Source organism: Rhinoraja longicauda, chromosome 10 (genome assembly GCF_053455715.1).
Source record: "Rhinoraja longicauda isolate Sanriku21f chromosome 10, sRhiLon1.1, whole genome shotgun sequence".
Lineage (NCBI taxonomy): Eukaryota > Metazoa > Chordata > Chondrichthyes > Rajiformes > Arhynchobatidae > Rhinoraja > Rhinoraja longicauda.
In genome coordinates, this window is record NC_135962.1 from 54656635 (window position 1) to 54677902 (window position 21268).

Sequence of the window (21268 nt, forward strand, 5' to 3'; positions counted from 1 at the left end):
CCTATCTTTTATGTTGTCAGTCTGAGGAAGGGTCTCGACCCGTAACGTCATCCATTCCTTCTCTCCAGAGATGCTGCTTGACCCGCTGAGTTACTCCAGGATTTTTGATACCTTTTATGTTTCCATGGGACAATAGAGTGTCAATAGACCATCGAGTAGTGTAATGGAGTGTAATAGACCATCGAGCATGCGCGGTGGGGATGAAGACTAGGCTTGTATACACTGGAATTTAGAAGGAGAGGGGATCTTATCGAAACATATAAGATTATTAAGGGGTTGGACAAGTTAGAGGCAGGAAACATGTTCCCAATGTTGGGGGAGTCCAGAACCAAGGGGCCACAGTTTAAGAATAAGGGGTAGGCCATTTAGATCGGAGACAAGGAAAAACTTTTTCAGTCAGAGAGTTATGAATCTGTGGAATTCTCTGCCTCAGAAGGCAGTGGAGGCCAATTCTCTGAATGCATTCAAGAGAGAGCTAGATAGAGCTCTTAAGGATAGTGGAGTCAGGGGGTATGGGGAGAAGGCAGGAACGGGGTACTGATTGAGAATGATCAGCCATGATTACATTGAATGGCGGTGCTGGCTCGAGGGGCCGAATGGCCTCCTCCTGCACCTATTGTCTATTGTCCATGTGGATAGATGTGCTGACTCAGCACTTTCGTGCGCGTCCGGGGGTTGAGGAGACGTGAGGACGCCGGTGCGTGCGAGCAACACGTCATCCCGTCGCGTGAGACGTCATCACGTCACGTCGCATGAGACGGCGTCACGTCGAGCTGGCTGGCGCTGCCCGCCGCGGGGTTGTTGTTTTCGTCCGGCGTACGCCGCCATGTTGGGACCGTGCGCTTTGTTATAAAAGAAGGAGATAGAAGGAAAAAAAACCCACGCAAAGGAAGCGAGCTGAAGGGCGGCGAAGCAAACGGAGGACCCGTGGAACAAAACGGGCCCGTTGAGGGCGATTTTTATTTCCCCCTCTGGTTGTTGTTTGAAGCTGAAGGGGGAAGGGAGCGGGGGAAAGGAACGATTTCGGGCGCCAGATGAGAATGAAGCGGGGAGACCGTTAGGGGGACGGGGCACTGGATCAGAGAGCCATGCCATAGTAAGTAGGGCTGGAGGGAGGGAGGGCCTGGGCAAGGTCGACGCCACGCCGGCTGCCTTCCTGTCGCCACACACGGGCTCCACCGCCCACCGCGGCCTCCAGCCCTCGGCCTTCACAGCCCCTAATCTCTTCACAGTGTGTGACTGGAGTTTACATGCGGTCGTTGTGTGAGGGGAATAAGTGTTGTGGTAACCGGGCTGCTAGAGCGATATTTTGATTGTAGTCTGCCCTCGGAGCCTTCCTCTGGACGGTGGCGGCCTCCACTTTACGGCCCTCTCCACAAGGTGTTTTACACCACTGGGGCCCTCTGCGTGTGATGGGTCCTCGCACGCCATGTATTTTTATGTGTGCGTTTAAATGACTGGGGCGCTCTGCTTGTGAAGGGACTTCACATGCCATGTATTTTTAGTGGTGTGTGTGCTTTTAAAATTACTGCGGCGCTCTGCTTGTGGAAGGTTCTCTCATGCCATGTATTTTTATTGGTGTGTGTTTTTAAATGACCAACACTCTTGCTTATGATGGGTCCTCACATGCCATGTATTTTTATTTTGTGTGATCTTTTTAATGACTGGGGGGCTCTGCTTGTGGAGGGTCCTCACCTCCGAAGTACTTTTAGGTATGTGTGAATCTCTACTCGTGCCAACTCTTGTTTGCTACACTTAAACTTTAATTGTCCAAAAACGATACCTGTTTGAAAAAAGCCAAACTGTTGCAGATGTGCTCCTTTTTAGCCCCCCCCCCCCCCCCACTCAAATCAAACCAAGTGTAAAGTGTAAAGAATGTTGACTTTAATTGCCAGTTTTCCCAATGTTGTGAAGATGACTAAACACTTTGTGTAATAAGGAACTGCAGATGCTGGTTTAAACCAAAGATAAACACAAAAAGCTGGAGTAACTCAGCGGGACAGTCAGCATATCTGGAGAGAAGGAATGAATATTGACTTCTCTAACTTCAAATAACCCTTGCTTCCCACTCTCTCCATCCCTCCCCCTTCCCAGTTAATAGAAAACATAGAAACGGAAAACAGGTGCAGGAGTAGGCCATTAGGCCCTTCGAGCGAGCACCGCCATTCATTGTGATCATGGCTCATCGTCCCCAATCAATAACCCGTGCCTGCCTGCTCCCCATATCCCTTGATTCCACTAGCCCCTCGAGCTCTATCTAACTCTCTTAAATCCATCCAGTGATTTGGCCTCCATTGCCCTCTGTGGCAGAGAAATCCACAGATTCACAACTCTCTGGGTGAATTTTTTTTCTTCTCACCTCAGTTTTAAATGGAACTGTCCAGTTCTCTGACAAGTCTGACTGTCCTCGTTTACATTTTATCTCTGCTTTGTTGTTACCCTCTCCTAGCTAACAATGATCTATCTACATGATCTATCCCCATCGACCAACACTCTCCTCCGCCTAGCAGAGCTGGTTCTTACCCTCAACAACTTCTCCTTTGACTCCTCCCACTTCCTCCAAACCAGAGGCGTGGCTATGGGCACTCGCATGGGCCCTAGCTACGCCTGCCTCTTTGTTGGGTACGTCGAACAATCCCTGTTCCAGACGTACACTGGCCCCATCCCCGAACTCTACCTCCGCTACATCGACGACTGCATTGGTGCTACCTCTTACACCCATGCAGAACTCACTGACTTTATACACTTCACCTCCAATTTCCATCCTGCCCTTAAATATACCTGGACTATCTCTGACATCTCCCCGTTTCTGGACCTCACCATCTCCATCACAGGAGAAAAACTAGTGACGGACATTTATTACAAGCCCACCGACTCGCACAGCTATCTGGACTACACTTCTTCCCACCCGGTCCCCTGCAAAAAGTCTATCCCCTACTCCCAATTCCTCCGTCTACGCCGCATCTGCGCCCGGGATGAGGTGTTTCACACTAGGGCTTCCGAGATGTCCTCGTTTTTCAGAAAACGGGGCTTCCCCTCCTCCATTATAGATGAGGCTCTCACTAGGGTCTCTTCTACATCCCACAGCTCCGCTCTTGCTCCCCATCCCCACACTCGCAACAAGGACAGGATCCCCCTCTTCTCACCTTCCACCCCACCAGCCAGCGGATCCAACATATTATCCACCAACATTTCCGTCACCTACAACAGGACCCCACCACTGGCCATATCTTCCCATCCCCTCCCCTCTCTGCGTTCCGCAGAGACCGTTCCCTCCGCAACTCCCTGGTCCACTCGTCCCTTCCTACCCAAACCACCCTAACCCCGGGCACTTTCCCTTGCAACCGCACGAGATGCAACACCTGTCCCTTTACCTCCCCCCTCAACTCCATCAAAGGACCCAAACATTCTTTCCAGGTGAGACAGAGGTTCACCTGCACCTCCTCCAACCTCATCTATTGCATCCGCTGCTCTAGATGTCAACTTATCTATATCGGCGAAACCAAGCGCAGGCTCGGCGATCGCTTCGCTGAACACCTGCGCTCGGTCCGCATTAACGCAACTGATCTCCCGGTGGCCCAGCACTTTAACTCCCCCTCCCATTCCCAGTCTGACCTCTCTGTCATGGGCCTCCTCCAGTGCCATAGTGAGGCCCGCCGGAAATTGCAGGAGCAGCACCTCATATTTCGCCTGGGCAGTTTGGATCCTTGTGTTTATTATCAGATCCGTAGAGTGCATTTGTGCTAAGTCTGGATTAAACTCTGGTTAAGTCTGTGTAGGATTATTGTTTAGTTCTGGTAACCACATGTTAGGAAGAATGTTGCCTGTGAAAGTGAGCACAGTGCATAGGATAACTTGAGTGGCAGAGGTTGAGTAAATGGACAGTACAGGCAAGGATAATTGAAAAAGAACTGGAAGTGACATGACAAAATGCACTTTCATGGGCAAATCGTCATATTCTAAAATGCAGAGTTTCAAAGAGCAGTGGAAGCAGGTTCTCTATGAACTTTTGGAAAGATCATTGGGAAGGGACTTCGTAGAAGTAATTTACTTTCCTTTGGAGGAAGGATTCTAGTATTTTCTATTGAAGCCTCATCCAGACATGATGAGCAGAATAACCTCCCTCTTTCTGTCTTGTATAATTCTTTAATGCTGTTGGGGCAGCCATGATAGTAAATTTCTTACTGGGTCTTGTCAATTCAAAACCAGTCAGTTGAGTAAACATTGTGCCTTTAGCAACAAAAAAAAAAACTGCTGGTGGAACCCATAAGTCTAAAGAAGGATCCTGATCTGACGATATGTTGTCTGCCCATTTTCCTGCCAGGACTCTGCCTGACCTTTCTGTTTCTGTTATTGACAATTGTCCACTATAACCAAATAACCATAGTAGTCGGCCTCCAAGCACGCGGGTCTTTGGGATGTGGGAGGAAACCACAGCAGCACACAGACTGTCCAAGTTCCGGATCGCACCCGAGTCTCTAGTGCTGGGATGTAGCAGGTTTATGACATGAATCTCCTGATTCATCAAGCCCCAGATCCCAGCATTATCTCTTGTCACTTCCTGCTCGAGAGGCGAGGTGCCACCTGGCAACTTTAACATTAAAAAATGATCAGCCAGCTCAGGTTCATCAAACTGGAAGCAAGCCGAAAATATTTGTTTCCAAACGTGAATGGGGTGTTCAGGCCGACCAATTGTTCCATCAGTCATGAAGAGGGAATCCTTTCAGCCCATTTTTATCCATCCACCCCCCTCCCTCTCCCCCCTCCCTCTCCCCCCCCCCCCCCCCCCCCACCCCACACACACGCGCACACACACACACCAAGAACCGACTCATTCACTGGTCCTGGGTCTCGATCTGCGGTGCCTCTCCATTCCTCCTGACTGGGTTTCTGATATTCTGCTTGCGGAGGTTAACCATCAGACACTCAGTAAGTCTCAATTTTATGAGGCTGCTTAACTGTTTTCAATCCTGGAATTCTTAACCACATAAAACGCCAATGTTTCCTGAAAGAGATTGTAAAAATCTCACAGCCCAAGGCCTAGTACTTGGCCTGACCTGCCCAATATGAATCGGCGCCTCGCTTGCAACAGATTTTGTCCACTATGAAATTAGAAAATAGAAGTTAGAAAGAGGGTCAAACAAGGGATGACTGTAGTGGATTTCAGGAATCAACTTTGGGGAAACCCAGGGCACGTAAACTGGGAGGCTGCAGAGTTTGGGGTGGATGAAGCCATTTGAAGATGAAATTCTTTTAAATCTCTTGTTATAAATTTGGGAGCACATGAATTGTGGTTTTAGAAATAAGGCAGTAGAATTTGAGATGAGGCTGGAGCGATAGGAATGCTTTGTTACAATTGTACATGTTGTTGGTGAGACTACACCTGGAATACTCCACACAATTTTGGTCTCCTTTCCCTGGAGATGACATTGGAGGCAATCCAAAGGACATTTGCAAGACTAAATCCTGAGATGAAAGGATTGCCCTTTCCAGCAAGGCAGAGATAGATAGTTTCTTGCTTAGTACAGGTGTCGAGTTATGGGGAGAAGGCAGGAGAAGAGGGAGAGACAGATCAGCCATGATTGAATGGCGGAGTAGACATGATGGGCCGAATGGCCTAATTCTACTCCCTATCACTTATTTAAAAAGGCTGCGTCTATAATCTTTGGAGTTTAAAAGAATTAAAGGTGATCTCATTGGAAGTTGTAAGGAGCCAAGGGGATGTAACAGGGTAGATGTCGAGATGTTTGTATCATTGGGAGAATTTCAAATGAGAACATGGTTTCAAGATAAGGGGCTCGTTACTTAAAACAAAAGTATGTAGACATTTCTTCTCATGAGAGCTGAATCTCTGGAATTCTGTTCCTGAGAGAATTGTGAAAGCTAGGCAATTTTAAGTGGAGCAAAATAAATTTTTGAAAGATCAGGTGTTTCAGGGCTATTGGTATTTGACGCAAAGGAAGATTTGAGGTTGAGCACAGAAGTATGAGTTTGAATGGCAGACTAGGCTGGAGGGGCTGAGTGACCTAGGCCTATTTCATGTGTTGGTGTGGTTGATGGGTCCAGGTTATTGATGGAGAGAATATAGGCTTTGAACTTATGGAAATGGAGTAGGAAAACTGGTTCCTCACTCAAAGTCTCGACCTGAAACATTGCCTACCAATTCTCTTCCCAGGTGCTGCCCGACTCGTTGAATTTCCCCATCATTTTGTGTTTTGTTAAAGGTAGTTATTTGCTGGCTTTGGTCATTCATTCCTCAGGGCATCTTGGGTGTTTCTGAGGGCTGTGTCCCAGACCCAACCATTTTTTTCAGTAATCTGTATCATCAAGTCAGAATTGTGGATATTTGCTGAAGATCATTAGAAATAGCAGGAGTGTGTAATTAGTCTCTTCATGTCTGCTCCACCAATCAGATTGATCCTGGCTGACCTTTTACTTCCTCGCCAATTTGCTACTTCAAATGCACTTCCCTTTCGACTTCTCTAACTTCAAGTAGCCCTTGCTTTCCCTCTCTCTCCATCCCCTCCCCTTCCCAGTTCTCCGACCAGTCTTATTGTCTCTGACTACACTTTATCTCTGTACCGCCCACATCAGTCTGAAGAAATGTCACCCATTCCTTCTCTCCAGAGATGCTGCCTGTCCCATTGAGTTACTACTGCATTTTGTGTCTCCCTTTTGTACAATATTATTTATGTGCAGCATCCGGCACCCATCTGGGAAGTGAATTCCAAAAAAATCAGAACCCTCTGCATTAAGTGGTCTGTTTCCAGCTGCATCTCCAAGTTTAAACTAAACATTAGTCAGGATGAAAAGGTAGCGATTGGTTGGGAAGGACTATGTTCGTGGATTCAAAGGTCTTTTATTGTCACGTGTACCAATTAAGGTACAGTGATATGTGAATTACCATACAGCCATATGAAAAAAAGCAACAAGTCACAACGACTGTAAAGGTTAACATAAACATTCACCACAGCGGATTCCTCTCTGATGGAAGGCAAAAAAGTCCAAACTTCTTCCTCTTTATTCTCCCGCGGTCAGGGCAGTCAAACCATCCGTTGGGGCGGCCGAAGCTCCTGTACAATACGGCTAATTGTCAACCCCGCAGTTGACCATTGAGAAAAGTTGAGTTTGGATATGATGCTGGAATTGGCTGCCAGGACCTCTTATCCAGATTGCCAAAGAAAAATGAACAAGAAACAGATGGGTCCATAATCCAGCAGGAATGGGGAAAAGAAAAGGAAATCTTTTAAACTATTTCAATTTGGATCTGCATATGGCACCCTGATGTTGCTAACACACAAATTACATGTAGGTTGCTCGACCCCTTGAGTTTGTTTTGGAGTTTAATAAGGTTGTGATATGATTGTAACCTCAATTTTACATTCTGCAGTAACAATTCAGCACCTTATCAAGTATTTAAATATCTCTACTGTAAAAAAATATTTAGACTGCCCTTTGAGAAAGTGTTTCAAGGACTTGCAGCTCACTGAGAGAAATGTAACCTCATTTGTATCTTAAAGGATGGTCTAAGAAAATAACTGCAGATGCTGGTACAAATCGATTTATTCACAAAATGCTGGAGTAACTCAGCAGGTCAGGCAGCATCTCGGGAGAGAAAGAATGGGTGATGTTTCGGGTCGAGACCCTTCAGACTGATGTCAGGGGGGCGGGACAAAGGAAGGAAATAGGTGGAGACAGGAAGATAGAGGGAGATCTGGGAAGGAGGAGGGGAAGGGAGGGACAGAGGAACTATCTAAAGTTGGAGAAGTCGATGTTCATACCACTGGGCTGCAAACTGCCCAGGTGAAATATGAGGTCACCAAACTGATCTCCCGGTGGCCGAGCACTTCAACTCCCCCTCCCGTTCCCAGTCTGACCTTTCTGTCATGGGCCTCCTCCAGTGCCATAGTGAGGCCCACCGGAAATTGGAGGAACAGCACCTCGTATTTCGCCTGGGCAGTTTGCAGCCCAGTGGTATGAACATCGACTTCTCCAACTTTAGATAGTTCCTCTGTCCCTCTCTTCCCCTCCTTCCCAGATCTCCCTCTATCTTCCTGTCTCCACCTATATCCTTTCTTTGTCCCACCCTCCTGACATCAGTCTGAAGAAGGGTCTCGACCCGAAACGTCACCCATTCCTTCTCTCCTGAGATGCTGCCTGACCTGCTGAGTTACTCCAGCATTTTGTGAATTAAAGGATAGTTTGTTATTTAAAAATAGTAACCCCAAGCTCTCGATTCTCGCAGGAAATATCCTCCACATCCATAATGTCAAGAGCCTGTAGGATCTAATACTTCAATGGGGTACCATATTATCGAAACTCCAATAGATTGCCTGATGGGCACCCTCCACTTTCCAAGTGTTCATTTAGTAAATGAAAATTAAATAAAACTGCAGATGTTGTAAATACGTTCAGTAGCTGGAAATTAGTCTAGTAAGCCATCTCTGAACTGCTTCAAATACATTGACACCCATCTTCAAATTGGAAAGTAATATTCTGAACTAACCAAATCACCAACTTCTACTTCTGTGCTCAATTCCACTAACAATAAAAGATTACATTCTGTTAGCTTCCAAATTAGATGCTGTACTTGCACATTGCCCTCTTGCAAGTCATTCACTTGGACATTTGGTTCCTCTCCATGTCTTAGCTTTGGGATTTCTCACCATTTGGGTAATATGCTTTATTTTTCTGCCCAAATGAAGAGTTTCCTCATTCTATTCGAGATCTTTACCCATTCAACCATCTACATCCCACCTGTCTCTGCCAGCAGCAAATTTAGCAACCAAATCTTTGATTTCTTTATCCAACTAATTTATGTAGGAAAATAACAGCAGATGCCGGTACAAATCGAAGGTATCACAAAATGCTGGAATAACTCAGCGGGGCAGGCAGCATCTCAGGAGAGAAGGAATGGGTGATGTTTCAGGTCGATACCCTTCTTCAGACTGATGTCGGGAGGGAGACGGGACAAAGATAGGATGTAGTTGGAGACAGGAAGACAGTGGGAGAACTGGGAAGGGGTAGGGGAAAGAGAGGGACAGGAACAATCTGAAGTTCCTCAGTAAGGAAAGTATATAATCCTGTGAACTGTGGATTTTTTCACCTTAAAATCTGAGTATTGTTTACCTTTGATTGAAGGGAGATGTGTTGGGGAAGAAGCAGATGAAGAAAGTGTTAGTCATGCAGCATATCACCAAACGGGAGTGATTTCCTTCGTTGAAGTGGAAGGAATGGAAATTTGACCGTGAATTCAATTAATCCAATTATTGCAAATGAAATAGAAGCGGGAGACTGGTTGAAATTACACGTTTCTATAGTGAGCTGGCAATGATTGGGGTATCACTTATGTATCATTTACTGAGAGCTTGCAGTCATTGTGAAACTCGCCAAAAATATTAATCTTTTGTCAAGTAAAACCTAAGATTATTTAACCTTTGCAAGAACCTTTTCTTGTGATTAGTCCATGAAATAAATATTTAATATGCTTTTAACTAATAAGAAACTGGGCAGCCAAAAGGTTAAAAATTTGAAGGATATGGGTAACAAATTTGACCAGGAACAGGATGAGAGCTTTTAGGATAGTGACTGAGGTAGGATTATTCATTAATGTTTCTGTGCCACAATTTGAAGCTGTGCTTTCTATAAACTGCACAAGATGTTTTCATGTAATAGTCTTCAGTTTTGTTGTCGTCGGGGAATAACTGCTGAATGTTTCAATGATCAGTCCATACCAGATTGTATTGCAAAACAAAAAATTTTAAATCTATTTTTCCATACACAAATCTAGTAGTGTATAGGAGGCCCTCACTCATGCCTTCTCAGTTCTCTTCCCTTGCTCCCCCTCCCCCTAGTCGCAACAGAGACAGTCCCCCCTAGTCCTTGCCTTTCACCCCATCAGCCGTCGCATACAATACAACATCCTCCGAAATTTTCGCCACCTCCAATGGGATTCCAACACTAGTCGCATCTTCCCATCTCCACCCCTTTCCAATTCCCTGCAACCGCAGAAGTTGCAACACCTGTCCCTATACCTTCTCCCTCGACTCTGCCCAGGGCCCCAAACAGTCCTTTCAGGTTAGGCAGAGGTTCACTCCCCTACAACAACCTCTACTGTATCCGTTGTTCAAGATGTGGACTCTTATATATTGGCGAAACCAAATGTAGACTGGGTGATTGTTTCGCTGAACACCTTTGCTCAGTCCGCCTGAACCTACCTGATGTCCCGGTTGCAGAACACTTTAATTCTCCTCCCATTCCCACACAGACCTTTCTGTCCTAGGTCTCCCCCATTGTCAGAGTGAGGCTAAACGCAATTTGGAGGAACAGCATCTCATATTTCGCTTTGGCAGCTTATAGCCCAGTGGTATGAATATTGATTTCTTTAAATTTAAGTAACCCCGGCATTCCCTCTCTCTATCCCTCCCCCACTCAAGTCGCACTAGCTTCTCGTTTTCACCCAACAAACAGCTGACAATGGCCTGTTTTCTTTATCATCGTTACTTTTTTGCATATCTTTCATTCATTCTTTATCTCTCTACATCATCGTCTATATCTCTCGAAGGTATCACAAAAGGCTAGAGTAACTTAGAAGGTCAGACAGCATCTCTGGAGAGAAGGAATGGGTGACGTCTCGGGTTGAGACCCTTCAGACTGATGTCAGGTGGGATGGGACAAAGAAAGGATATAGGTGGAGACAGGAAGACAGTGGGAGAACTGGGAAGGGGGAGGGGAAGAGATGGACAGAGGAGCTATCTAAAGTTAGCTATGTCAATGTTCATATCTCTCGTCTATATCTCGTTTCCCTTATCCCTAACCAATCTGAAGAAGGGTCTTGACCCGAAATGTCACCCATTCCTTCTCTCCAGAGATGCTGCCTGTCCTGCTGAGTTACTCCAGCTTTTTGTGTCTATCTTCTGGTAATATATAATTGTGCTTTAAAAAAAAAAAAAACAATTGCTGGAAATCTGAAATAAAACAAAGTCAGCAAGTCAGGCACCATGTGTAGAAAGAGAAAAGGTTAATACTTTAGGTCTCTGATTCTTCATTGGCGCAGGTGCTTTAGCTTTTCCTGTTTTTATTTCTGTGGTTCTGCTGTTTTTTTCCCTTCTGTTTTCATTTCATTCTTAAGGATAGCGGAGTCAGGGGGTATGGGGAGAAGGCAGGAACGGGGTACTGATTGAGAATGATCAGCCATGTTCACATTGAATGGCGGTGCTGGCTTGAAGGGCCGAATGGCCTCCTCCTGCACCTATTGTTTATTGTCTATTCTGTCCCTGAGTTACTTGACTGCCTCGCATCGAACCTGATTCAATGGTTTTCAAATGTTGGTATGTAATCTCCACACGGTAGTACTGTGTATTTAGCTGTAAAACATTCAATATAATTAAAATATATATTTAAAGCTTTGCTAAAGGTAATCAATTTTTGGTTTCAGTTGGCTACACTGGATATTTTGCTTGCGGTTGTCCTGAATGATAATTCATCAACAAGTTTTAATTGTGCTCATCTTGTTCAGTGCAGTCCTTCATAACTCTGTTCAATATTGCTAGCTATAATTATTTACTTAGTATATTTTGACCACAAGAGATAATTAGGTAATGTACTCCCATTTTATAATATGCTATTTTTGTCGGTCTTAGGCTGTCTTCTTGTATCCATAGTCGCAGTTTTTAGAACATTAAGTTCAGCTGATTTTGTTTTAGGCAAAGTAATTTTCTCGCCAACATTTCAAATTTACAAATTTGGAGGCTGATTCCAAAATCATATTTCTTCCACAAGACTCCAATAAATTTATCTGTAACAAAAAAACCTGTTTCTAGAGGAACGCAGTGGTCCAGGCAGCAGCTGTGGAGGCAAAGGGATAGTTGACTATCCAGCAGCTTGTTTTCTTCCCTCAATGTTCCAAACATCTGCAGTCTCTTGTGTCAGATTTACCTGTATTTTTAAAGGTATTTTTGGCTCTCCCTGCTGAATAGATTATTTCATGCTCAAATGAAGATTTTAATGGCACCTTTTCCTTTTCTCCAGAGATGCTGCCTGACCCGCTGAGGTACTCCAGCATTTTGTATCTATCTATTCTTTTGTACCCTTTTAAGGTGTTTCTCTCTGGAGTCAATGATATTTTGCATTATTCTCCATGAGTAATGGTTAGGGTACCAATTCCAGTTTGAGGAGCGCATATGATGTCTTCAGTGCTTTTGTGTCTGTTTAATTGTGAACTGATGACATTCAATGCTTAAATACTTGCTTTCATTGGTTAAACAAATTAAGTCATTTTGAGGTTCCCAGTTATCATTAATAAGAATTAAATTCTGAAATTGTATTGGAAGCAGTAAGTAATTAATTACAATACCTTGATATTTTTATTGTTTTGTTCCACAGCCCTTCTGCAAATCAAGGATCTCTGCAAACCCAATCCCCAAAGCACTATGGTATTACATCTTCAATTAGCTTGGCTTTGCCAAAAGAAAATGATTATGTGCTTACCCAGAAACTTATTGAGGCACTAAACCCTTATGGAGTTTTTGAAGAGGAGGAGGAGTTGCAACACAGGTATATATCTTCGGTTATTAAGGCAACTTCAGCTACATTTCAATATTTCATGGAGTCTTTACTTTCCGAAATGCTTCAATCCACATTTTCAATTAGTTTGATCATTAAATTGTTTAAGCCATTGTATATTTGTTTGCAGATCATATAAAAGGTCCAACTCCTTCTCAAAAACTTTGGCCCAGAGCTATAATCAATGTCTACTCACAGATGTGATGGTTAATCATCTATTTTGGGATTTGGGCATTACGTGGAAAAGAGAGACTCGTGGGCCATATAATGTCTTTGAGGATGTTCTGCTTTGTGCCACGTAGACTGCTGAGAAGATATCACACTGCTTGTGTTCCCATTTTTCCTAGCTTAGTACTAATTTACCCTAGCTGAGTTATAGGATATCAAATTATAAATATCAGCTTCTGTGCATAAGAAGCAATGTACATCAAATTTAACAAGACGAGCCACTCGCTTCAATTTTATAAGCCACATATTGTCCTTTTTTGGGGCAATATATCCAGTTTTTTTATATAGCATCAAAACTACCATGTCATACCCTGTTATTTTTGGAACTAAATGAAGATTATTGATTAATACATATTCCAACATATGCAGTGTGGCTAGATTTATCTTCATAGACATGATCTATTGCATCAACTTGCAAAGTCCTTAATAGTACTTTTAAGTTTATCAAACGGAATGCTAAAAGCTGCATAGCTGCCAAGTCTCAGTCTTGATCTGGATGTTGTCATTCTTCCTTTGTTGTCATTGTTCCTTCATTGTCCTTGGGTCTAAGACCTTGACTGCAGATTGAATATCTTCTCTGTAGAGAGCTCTGTTCATCAGAATATTTGAGGGATCAACTATGGTGAATAATGTTGGATTTGCTAAAATGTGCAACGCTTGTAAATGTTAGATTTGAAGTGAAACTACTTTTTAACTAACTTTAAATTAGTTAGGTCAATTAGGTGTTTATCATTTCTCAGAATTTCAAAATTCCAGTTGGATTGCCTTAATAACTTTGCCAAAGAAAAGGTATTTGCTTCTTTAATGTTTGATTCTCCATCAGATAAAATGTTCTGTTTCTTGATGTAAGATAGCCAAATGTGTTTGCACAGAGTGGAACAACACAAGTTCCAATTGGGGGCAATTAGGACATCTACTGATTCGGCCATCATGACATATCTTATTGTTGGACAGGCAGTAACAACTCAATGTTTGGTGCGGATTTCTGAATAAAGTTACAATGGAGAAATGGTCGCGTTGAGGTCCTGTATTGTGGACTGGGCATTTTGTACTGACATTTGAAGCAGCGCAGAGAAGAATTGGCAGTTTAATACGTGGAATATATAAATTGTCTTGTAAGAAAAGATTGGACTTGATTTTGGCCGTGTGAGAGGAGATGATTGAAACACACAAGATCCCTGCAGGTCTTAAGTGTCAGTGGGGAATGCTTTGTGGAAGAACTTGTCACATACTCCTTGCAATCAGAAACACTTAAATATTTCTGATTTGCAGACTTTCCAAAAGAGTCATCTATATACTAAAACTCTTGTTTGTTCCTGAACTACAGCCAAAACAGTACACGATAGCGCGACAATTTGAGGGTGGGGGAGGGGGGGTTGTGGGGAAGGAGAGGTTGTGGGGAAGGAGAGGGTGCTGCACCAATGCAGGAGAGGTTTGGACCCAACGGGTCCACTTGGTCTAGTAAAATTTTAAAATCTTTTAACGTATAAAACAAATCAATTAAAATTTTAAATGAACTAATACCCGAGACCCTCGCATCCATTCCCCTCCATTGAAAAGATGTTTGTAGAGGTTTCCCATTTCTCTGCACCTGGTATCGGTTTATTATTGTTGTGTACCAAGAAACAGTGGAAAATCTGTTTTGCGTGCTCTGCAGGCAAATCATACTATACATGAGTACATCGAGTAATGCAACAAAGAAAATAGACTAGAATGTTAATAGTGCAGCTACAGAGAGCACAGATTTTGTTTAAAGGGTACGAGGGCTGAGCTAAGGTAGATTGGGACATCAAGAATGTGAGACGTCCTTTCAGTGGTCTGAAACCAGTTTGGTTGAAGCTTTTATTCGATATACAGTATGTGCTTTCAATCTTTTGCACCTTCTGCATGGGGGGGGGGAGAAAGAGAATTACTTGTGTGTGAGGTCCTTGATTATGTTGGGCTTTCCCAAGGCAGTGTTAAGTATAGATGGCGACGGAGGAAAAGAACGGGGCCGGAGAGCAGGCTGGGGGCTTGCCTACTGCGCTGTTGGAGTTTGATCTGGATGTTCTGAGATGAGCTGCAGGAGGGGCACAGAGGTTAAATGATGGCCGTGTGAGGCAAGGGTCAGCACCTTCGTGGGTCTAGGTGTCACTGACTCGATTAGGTCTGGCTGGGCACGCGGATTGGATGCGGCCTGCAATGGGGCGGAACTCTACTTTTAAGTATACAGGGACATGGTGCTGGATCATGTACTCAGTGAAATTTCTCATTCCAACACTCTAGTACCTAAGTATGGTGTGTCTATGCATAGTTAGATTTTTGCTGAACTGTATGCGGGGAAAAAAAGGAATTTCACTGTGCCTTGGTACATGAGACCAAGAACCATTCAGATAAAATCGATGGAAGCTGTTTTGATGGACTGGTGGTCTGCATTCACAACTCTGCAATTTCTTGCTGTCTTGGGCAGAGAGTTGCATAACAAGCTGTATTGCAACTGTTAAAATGGCTCATTCTTGCTTTCACTTGTATATATTCTCCACCTCTGTAAATCAGATATTTAAAGTCCTCCATTTGCAGTTTCTTCTGGATCTCTTAATGTTAGGGCTCCATCATTAGCAGCCGAATCTTCAGGTACCAAGGCTCTAAATTCTGGGATCCCCTTTACTGCACTTATAGCCCCATGTATACACACGTGTATGTGTGTGTGTGTGTGTATATATATATATATATATATATATATATGCAGTAAATCATTCGCCACAAGGCAGGGAATGTTATTTTTTTCTAACGTGATGACATTTTAATTTGCCTCCATCTGTTGCAGAATTGCAATTCTGGGGAAGCTAAATAACTTGGTGAAAGAATGGATTCGTGATACCAGTGAAATTAAGGTAATACTTCATTCAATTTTTGAATGCCTGCATTAATTTACCATTTGAACATAGAATCAGTACAGCAGCAATTAAGGACATCCACTTCAGTACACAGATATGCGAGAGAATGCAGACTTGTTATTATATTTCCAGAAGCAATTGCTTGCTTTCTCATCAGAAAACAATTTGTTTGCAATTTCACTTTAACAAACTTACTTCCTTATTGATCAAGATTCAGACAACCTCCAGAAAATCTAGATCAACATTCAAGTCCAGTGAAGGTGATGCGTCATAGGATGAGACATTTACCCTAGCCCTGTCATCTTGTTAAGATGGAATTTAATTTTTTTATTGCTTTAAGAACACTGAAATTTTGTTTTAGCATCTTAACCTATATTTTTGTTATCAGTCATTTGCTGGTGATCACTTTGCATGAAATTATAAAACATTTGAGATGTGAAAATGGTTGATGTGCTTTTAACATGCTGATTCTTTCTTCATGGAAGAATATATAAATCAATTATAATGCTTTTACAAAATCAATTAATTCGGAAAAATTACCCATTAAAAAAAAAAAATTTAAGCGAACAAAGCAGAGTTGGTACGGTTGAGTATTGATTGCGATGCAAGGTTCTTAAACTCGAGAATGTCGTCCAGAAGGAGAGGAAATGGACTCCTGAATCGCTGGCTTTGATTGTGTCATCTGAAGAAGCATGAACAATAAATAACTTTTGAGTTTTTACACATTCCTCAACGAAGAAAGAATATAATCCTGGGACTGGATTTTTTTGTTGAAAAGCTGTTACCTTCGATTGAAGAGTAGTCTTGGGGATGGCACAGATGAAGAAAGTCATTGTTATACAGTACAGATACAGGCCCTCAACCCAACTTATGCATTTCTCATCCGTGTTAGTCCCACCTGCCTGTGTTTGGCCAATATCCCTCAATCTTTCTGATCCATGTGCCTGTACAAATATCTTTTAAATATGTAGGAAAGAACTGCAGATGCTGGTTTAAATCGAAGGTAGACACAAAATGCTGGAGTAACTCAGCGGGCCAGGCAGCATTTCTGGAGAGAAGGAATGGGTGACATTTTGGGTCGAGACCCTTCAGACCTTTTATGTTTTTTAAATGTTATAGTACCTGCCTCAACTACCTCTTCTGGCAGATGGTTCAGTTCAACAGTTCAACAACAGTTCAACAGAGCTTTATTTGTCATTCGGTACCAAGGTACCGAACGAAACTACATAGCAGTCACACACAAAAAAGAACACAAGACACATAACCCCAACACAAACATCCATCACAGTGACTCCAAACACCCCCTCACTGTGATGGAGGCAACAAAACTTCCACTCTTCCCCACGCCCACGGACAGACAGCTCGTCCCCGACCGACCCGCGCAGTCCCCGCAAGGGGATGGGAGTCCCCGCGGCCGAGTTGCACCGGGCGCTGAAACGTCTCGCGGCCGAGCCGGGCGATGGAAGGCCCCGCGACCGAGCCGTGCGCAGCTAAGTCCCGCGGCCGAGCCGGGCGATGTTAGGCCCCGCGGCCGAGCCGCACCGGGCGATGTTAAGTCCAGCGGCCGAGCCGCACCGGGCACTGTTAAGTCCAGCGGCCAAGCCGCACCAGCGATGAAAAGTCCCGCGGCCGAGCTGCGCTGGGCGATGTTAAGTCCAGCGGCCGAGTCGCACCGGGCACTGTTAAGTCCAGCGGCCGAGCCGCACCAGCGATGTTAGGCCCCGCGGCCGAGCCGCACCGGGCGATGGAAGGCCCCGCGGCCAAGCCGCACCGGGCACTGTTAAGTCCAGCGGCCGAGCCGCACCGGGCGATGTTAGGCCCCGCGGCCGAGCCGCACCGGGCGATGTTAGGCCCCGCGGCCGAGCCGCACCGGGCGATGGAAGGCCCCGCGGCCGAGCCGCACCCCGCGCCGTGAGGAAGAGACCTAAAAGAGAAAGGTTTCCCCCACCCACACCACCACCCCCCACCCACACCACCACCCCTCACCCACACCACCACCCCTCACACATACGCAAAAAACCCCAAAAAAAACATCCCAACACCGACACACAACAAAAAAAAAAAAGGAAAAAAGACGAACAGACTGCTAGCAAGCCGCAGCCGTTAGGCGCCGCCACTAGAGATTGTTAAATCTTTCCCCTCTCACCATAAACCTATGTCCTTTATATCTTAATTCTCCAACTCTGGGCAAAAGACTCTGCATTCACCCTGTCTATTCTGTTCATGATTTCTAAGATCACCCTTCGGCCTCCTGCGCTACACGAAACAAAGTCCTAGTCTGCTCAAACTCTCCCGATAGTTCGGCTCCTCAAGTTTTGGCAACATCTCCCTAAATCTACTCTGCACGTTTTCTAGCTTAACAACATAAATCTGAACACACTGCCCTAAATGCGGCCTCAACGTCTTGTTCAACTGTGCTATTAATATACTTATTCTTTCTTCAGAACATATAAATCAATGATAATGCTTTAACAAAATCAATTAAATAATTTTACAGAATCTTCCTCCATCCGTAATAGAAAATGTTGGTGGGAAAATTTTTACTTTTGGCTCGTACAGATTAGGAGTGCATACAAAAGGTATGTTGTACAAATATATTCTCTCATACCAAATGTATTTTGTAACTTGATGGAAATTGTTACCCTCTTGATGCTTAAAATTGCTATACCTGTGTCTTTCACATAGATAGTCCAGAGATAAATCTGCTTCATTTTGACTTTCTGCGGGCTGTCAATTGGTTCATTAGCACAGAGTTAAGATTCATCCTGTTGATGACTTCCGATTTTCCAGAGTTGCACCTGACTTGGGTGTATTGGAGTAAGAACAAAAATCCAGTTTAGAAACAGAAAATGTGGTGGAGGAAAGGAAGCGTCTTGTGGCTATCACTGCCTGTTTATAGAAGGTGGAACAAGATGGAAAGAATAAAAAGGGGCGGTCTATATGGTTTGGTTCGGTCCTATCATTTTTACAAAAAGAGAATTTTAAAATATTAAATCAATGGCAATGAAAGATCATAAGTTTATGGTAACACACTATGCTATTTGAAGCGAGAATTTGCCATAGTATACCACTGTGTTGCTAGTCTTGGTTTTTTTTTGGTGGGAAAATTGCAGAGTAAGTAACTTGGATGAATAGCAGAAAAAGATGCAGGCACATTCAAATTATGCCAATCGAGTGCAATGGGAGTGCTTCATTTTGACTTTCTGCGGGCTAAGTCCATTGGTTCATTAGCATAGTGTTAAGATTCACCCTGTTGATAACTTCCCATTACCCATTTATGTTTTTCTGCCGTTTCATCCAATTGAGTAGTGGGGTTTCTTGTATTGAACCAGAGAATATCTTGGATGGTGGAAGTATTTTGAGGTGTCTGAGTATCCACTCTGCCTTGTAATAATACCCATGGTGTCAATTAAACTTGTTATCAATCATTTGTAATAATCCCAACATAATATTGATGACAGAGTACGGAATAGTGATAGAATTTAAGATTTCTTGCCACAATTAGATGAAGTTAAATAATAATGCCTGTGAATCAGAAGACAGCTGGAAGAAGTTGGACAATTAACATTGGTTGTGTTCAGTAAAACACATTTTTTACTCGTAGGAGCTGATATTGATGCATTATGTGTTGCACCTCGTCATATTGAAAGAGTTGACTTCTTCTCATCCTTCTGTGAAAAGTTGAAACAGCAAGATGAAGTGAGAAATTTACGGGTGGGTACAGTGATATTGTATTCCTGGCACGTCTGATGCTTGTTGTATTTGGTTACACTAACGGCTCTCTATTTATTTTGCAGGCTGTTGAAGAAGCATTTGTACCAGTCATTAAACTATCCTTTGATGGTATAGAGGTATTTTAATAAATAAGTGACTACATGCTTCAGTTAGATTTGTGGTATTTTTATTTAAGGTAATTCACTTTGAAAAGATAATGTTAAACTTCTCATAGTCAAAGATAATGTGATTCTGCTGTACTTAGTAATTCAACGCTGTGCTTGTTATTGTTATTGATACATTGGTAAATATTAGTTCCATATACAAATAAGATGCATGAAAGCCTGATAAGAAAACCATTCTTGTGCAATTTAGTTTTACTGCATTTTATACCAGCAATTATAAATCTAATTGAATGTATGGGTATTAGTTAAATGCATTTTGAGGCAAATCTTTCAATGTCTTCTATTTTTGGTATCCAGCTAGTTTAGAATTTTTGTTGTTGTTTTAGATTGATATTTTGTTTGCAAGATTGGCTCTTCAGACAATCCCTGAAGATTTGGATCTTAGAGATGATGTGCTCCTTAAAAACCTAGACTTGAGGTGTATTCGAAGTCTTAATGGTTAGTAACTTGGATTAATGCACATTGCAGAATCTGGGAGGGAACTGTGTCCTTGCTATTCTGGAGTGAAAATGGGTTAATGAGAAACATACTCTTGAATTAATCACTGTTTGTACTTTATCCAAAATGTGAAATACTTGAATGAAATTTTGGGGTTGTCCCAATTTAACAAAACGTGCCCTCTATCTTGATGGTTGTAAAATTCAAAGCAGTTTTCACTCTCTTGCAAAATTATGTTAAAAAACATTTGGGTTTCAGAAGTTTATGCAGTAGCTTTAGTTATCTGACTTGCAATGCGTAAAGTAATTTTGTGACATGGATTTAAAGTAAATTGTGCTACTGTTTTATTTTCTGTTGACAGGTTGCAGAGTCACAGATGAGATATTGCATTTAGTACCAAATATTGAAAATTTTAGGCTGACACTGAGGGCAATTAAATTATGGGCAAAGCGTAAGTTCTTCACAAACTTTTGTTTATTTATTTATGACCTCTTTTAGTTAGTGTCCAGCTTCATGTTATTGTGGCTACATCATGATTCTTCCTTGAACCTTGTATGTCTATGGATAAATGTCTGCAAAGCTTTGATAGTAATGTACAGTTAAATATTCCCTTAAGATTCAGTTTGTTATAGGACTTGCTAGTCCATGTGGGCCATTCTATTAAGAAGGGTACCAGTGATTGTGGTTAATCTCCTGTAAATGCACTGGAATTAAACAGAGAATAGATTTATTTTGTAGTCATTATTGAATTAAATTCACCTAGGCCGAGCAGAGGGTCACAGAAACCAATTACAGATCTTGCCGTTACCAAATCTTCAGTTCATGCTGGAAAAAAGTATTTTTGTAATCACACAAGACTAGAGTTGTATTTTTCTGTGATACCATGCAGTTGAATGCTTCATCAAACAGAATGCTTCATGAAGCATTAAAAAAAACTGCTTGGACAAATGGGTGCTATTTGAATCAGTTATTCATGCCACCATGGATAAATTATTAGATTCTTTGGGTCAGATAAAATCATTCTAAGTATGTAAGCAAAGAAGCTTGGTTTGTTCTAAATGAAACGTTTCCTTGTGGGTTGTTGGATCGTCGTGTTCATGCCATCTTCCAATTTATTTCTAAATTTCTACTTCTGGTTGATAATCCCAATGAGTAATTTTTAAGGACTGGTTTTGGCACTTTCCAAAAGGCTCGGTGCACAAGTGAGTGACACCAACGCCTAATAATCTAGAGGTTTGTCAAGGAAAAAGTGAACCTGGGGGG

At 42.9% G+C, this 21268-nt stretch overlaps 1 protein-coding gene across 3 annotated transcripts in view; it reads left to right on the forward strand.

Moving 5' to 3' along the window:
* The first annotated feature begins 798 nt into the window (after nucleotides 1–798).
* LOC144597470 (poly(A) polymerase type 3-like) overlaps nucleotides 799–21268 on the forward strand; it is a 51579-nt gene continuing 31109 nt past the window's right edge. Inside the window, exons 1-8 of one of the 3 annotated variants that reach the window (XM_078406903.1) lie at nucleotides 799–1096; nucleotides 12385–12555; nucleotides 15599–15665; nucleotides 18166–18247; nucleotides 19273–19382; nucleotides 19466–19519; nucleotides 19894–20005; nucleotides 20367–20456. In XM_078406903.1, coding sequence (XP_078263029.1) covers nucleotides 1089–1096; nucleotides 12385–12555; nucleotides 15599–15665; nucleotides 18166–18247; nucleotides 19273–19382; nucleotides 19466–19519; nucleotides 19894–20005; nucleotides 20367–20456 — 694 coding nt within the window. In that variant the 5' untranslated portion in view covers nucleotides 799–1088. Of the gene's footprint in view, nucleotides 1097–1529; nucleotides 1713–12384; nucleotides 12556–15598; nucleotides 15666–18165; nucleotides 18248–19272; nucleotides 19383–19465; nucleotides 19520–19893; nucleotides 20006–20366; nucleotides 20457–21268 lie in introns of those variants that run through there. The other 2 variants (XM_078406904.1, XM_078406902.1) reach the window with 2 other exon arrangements.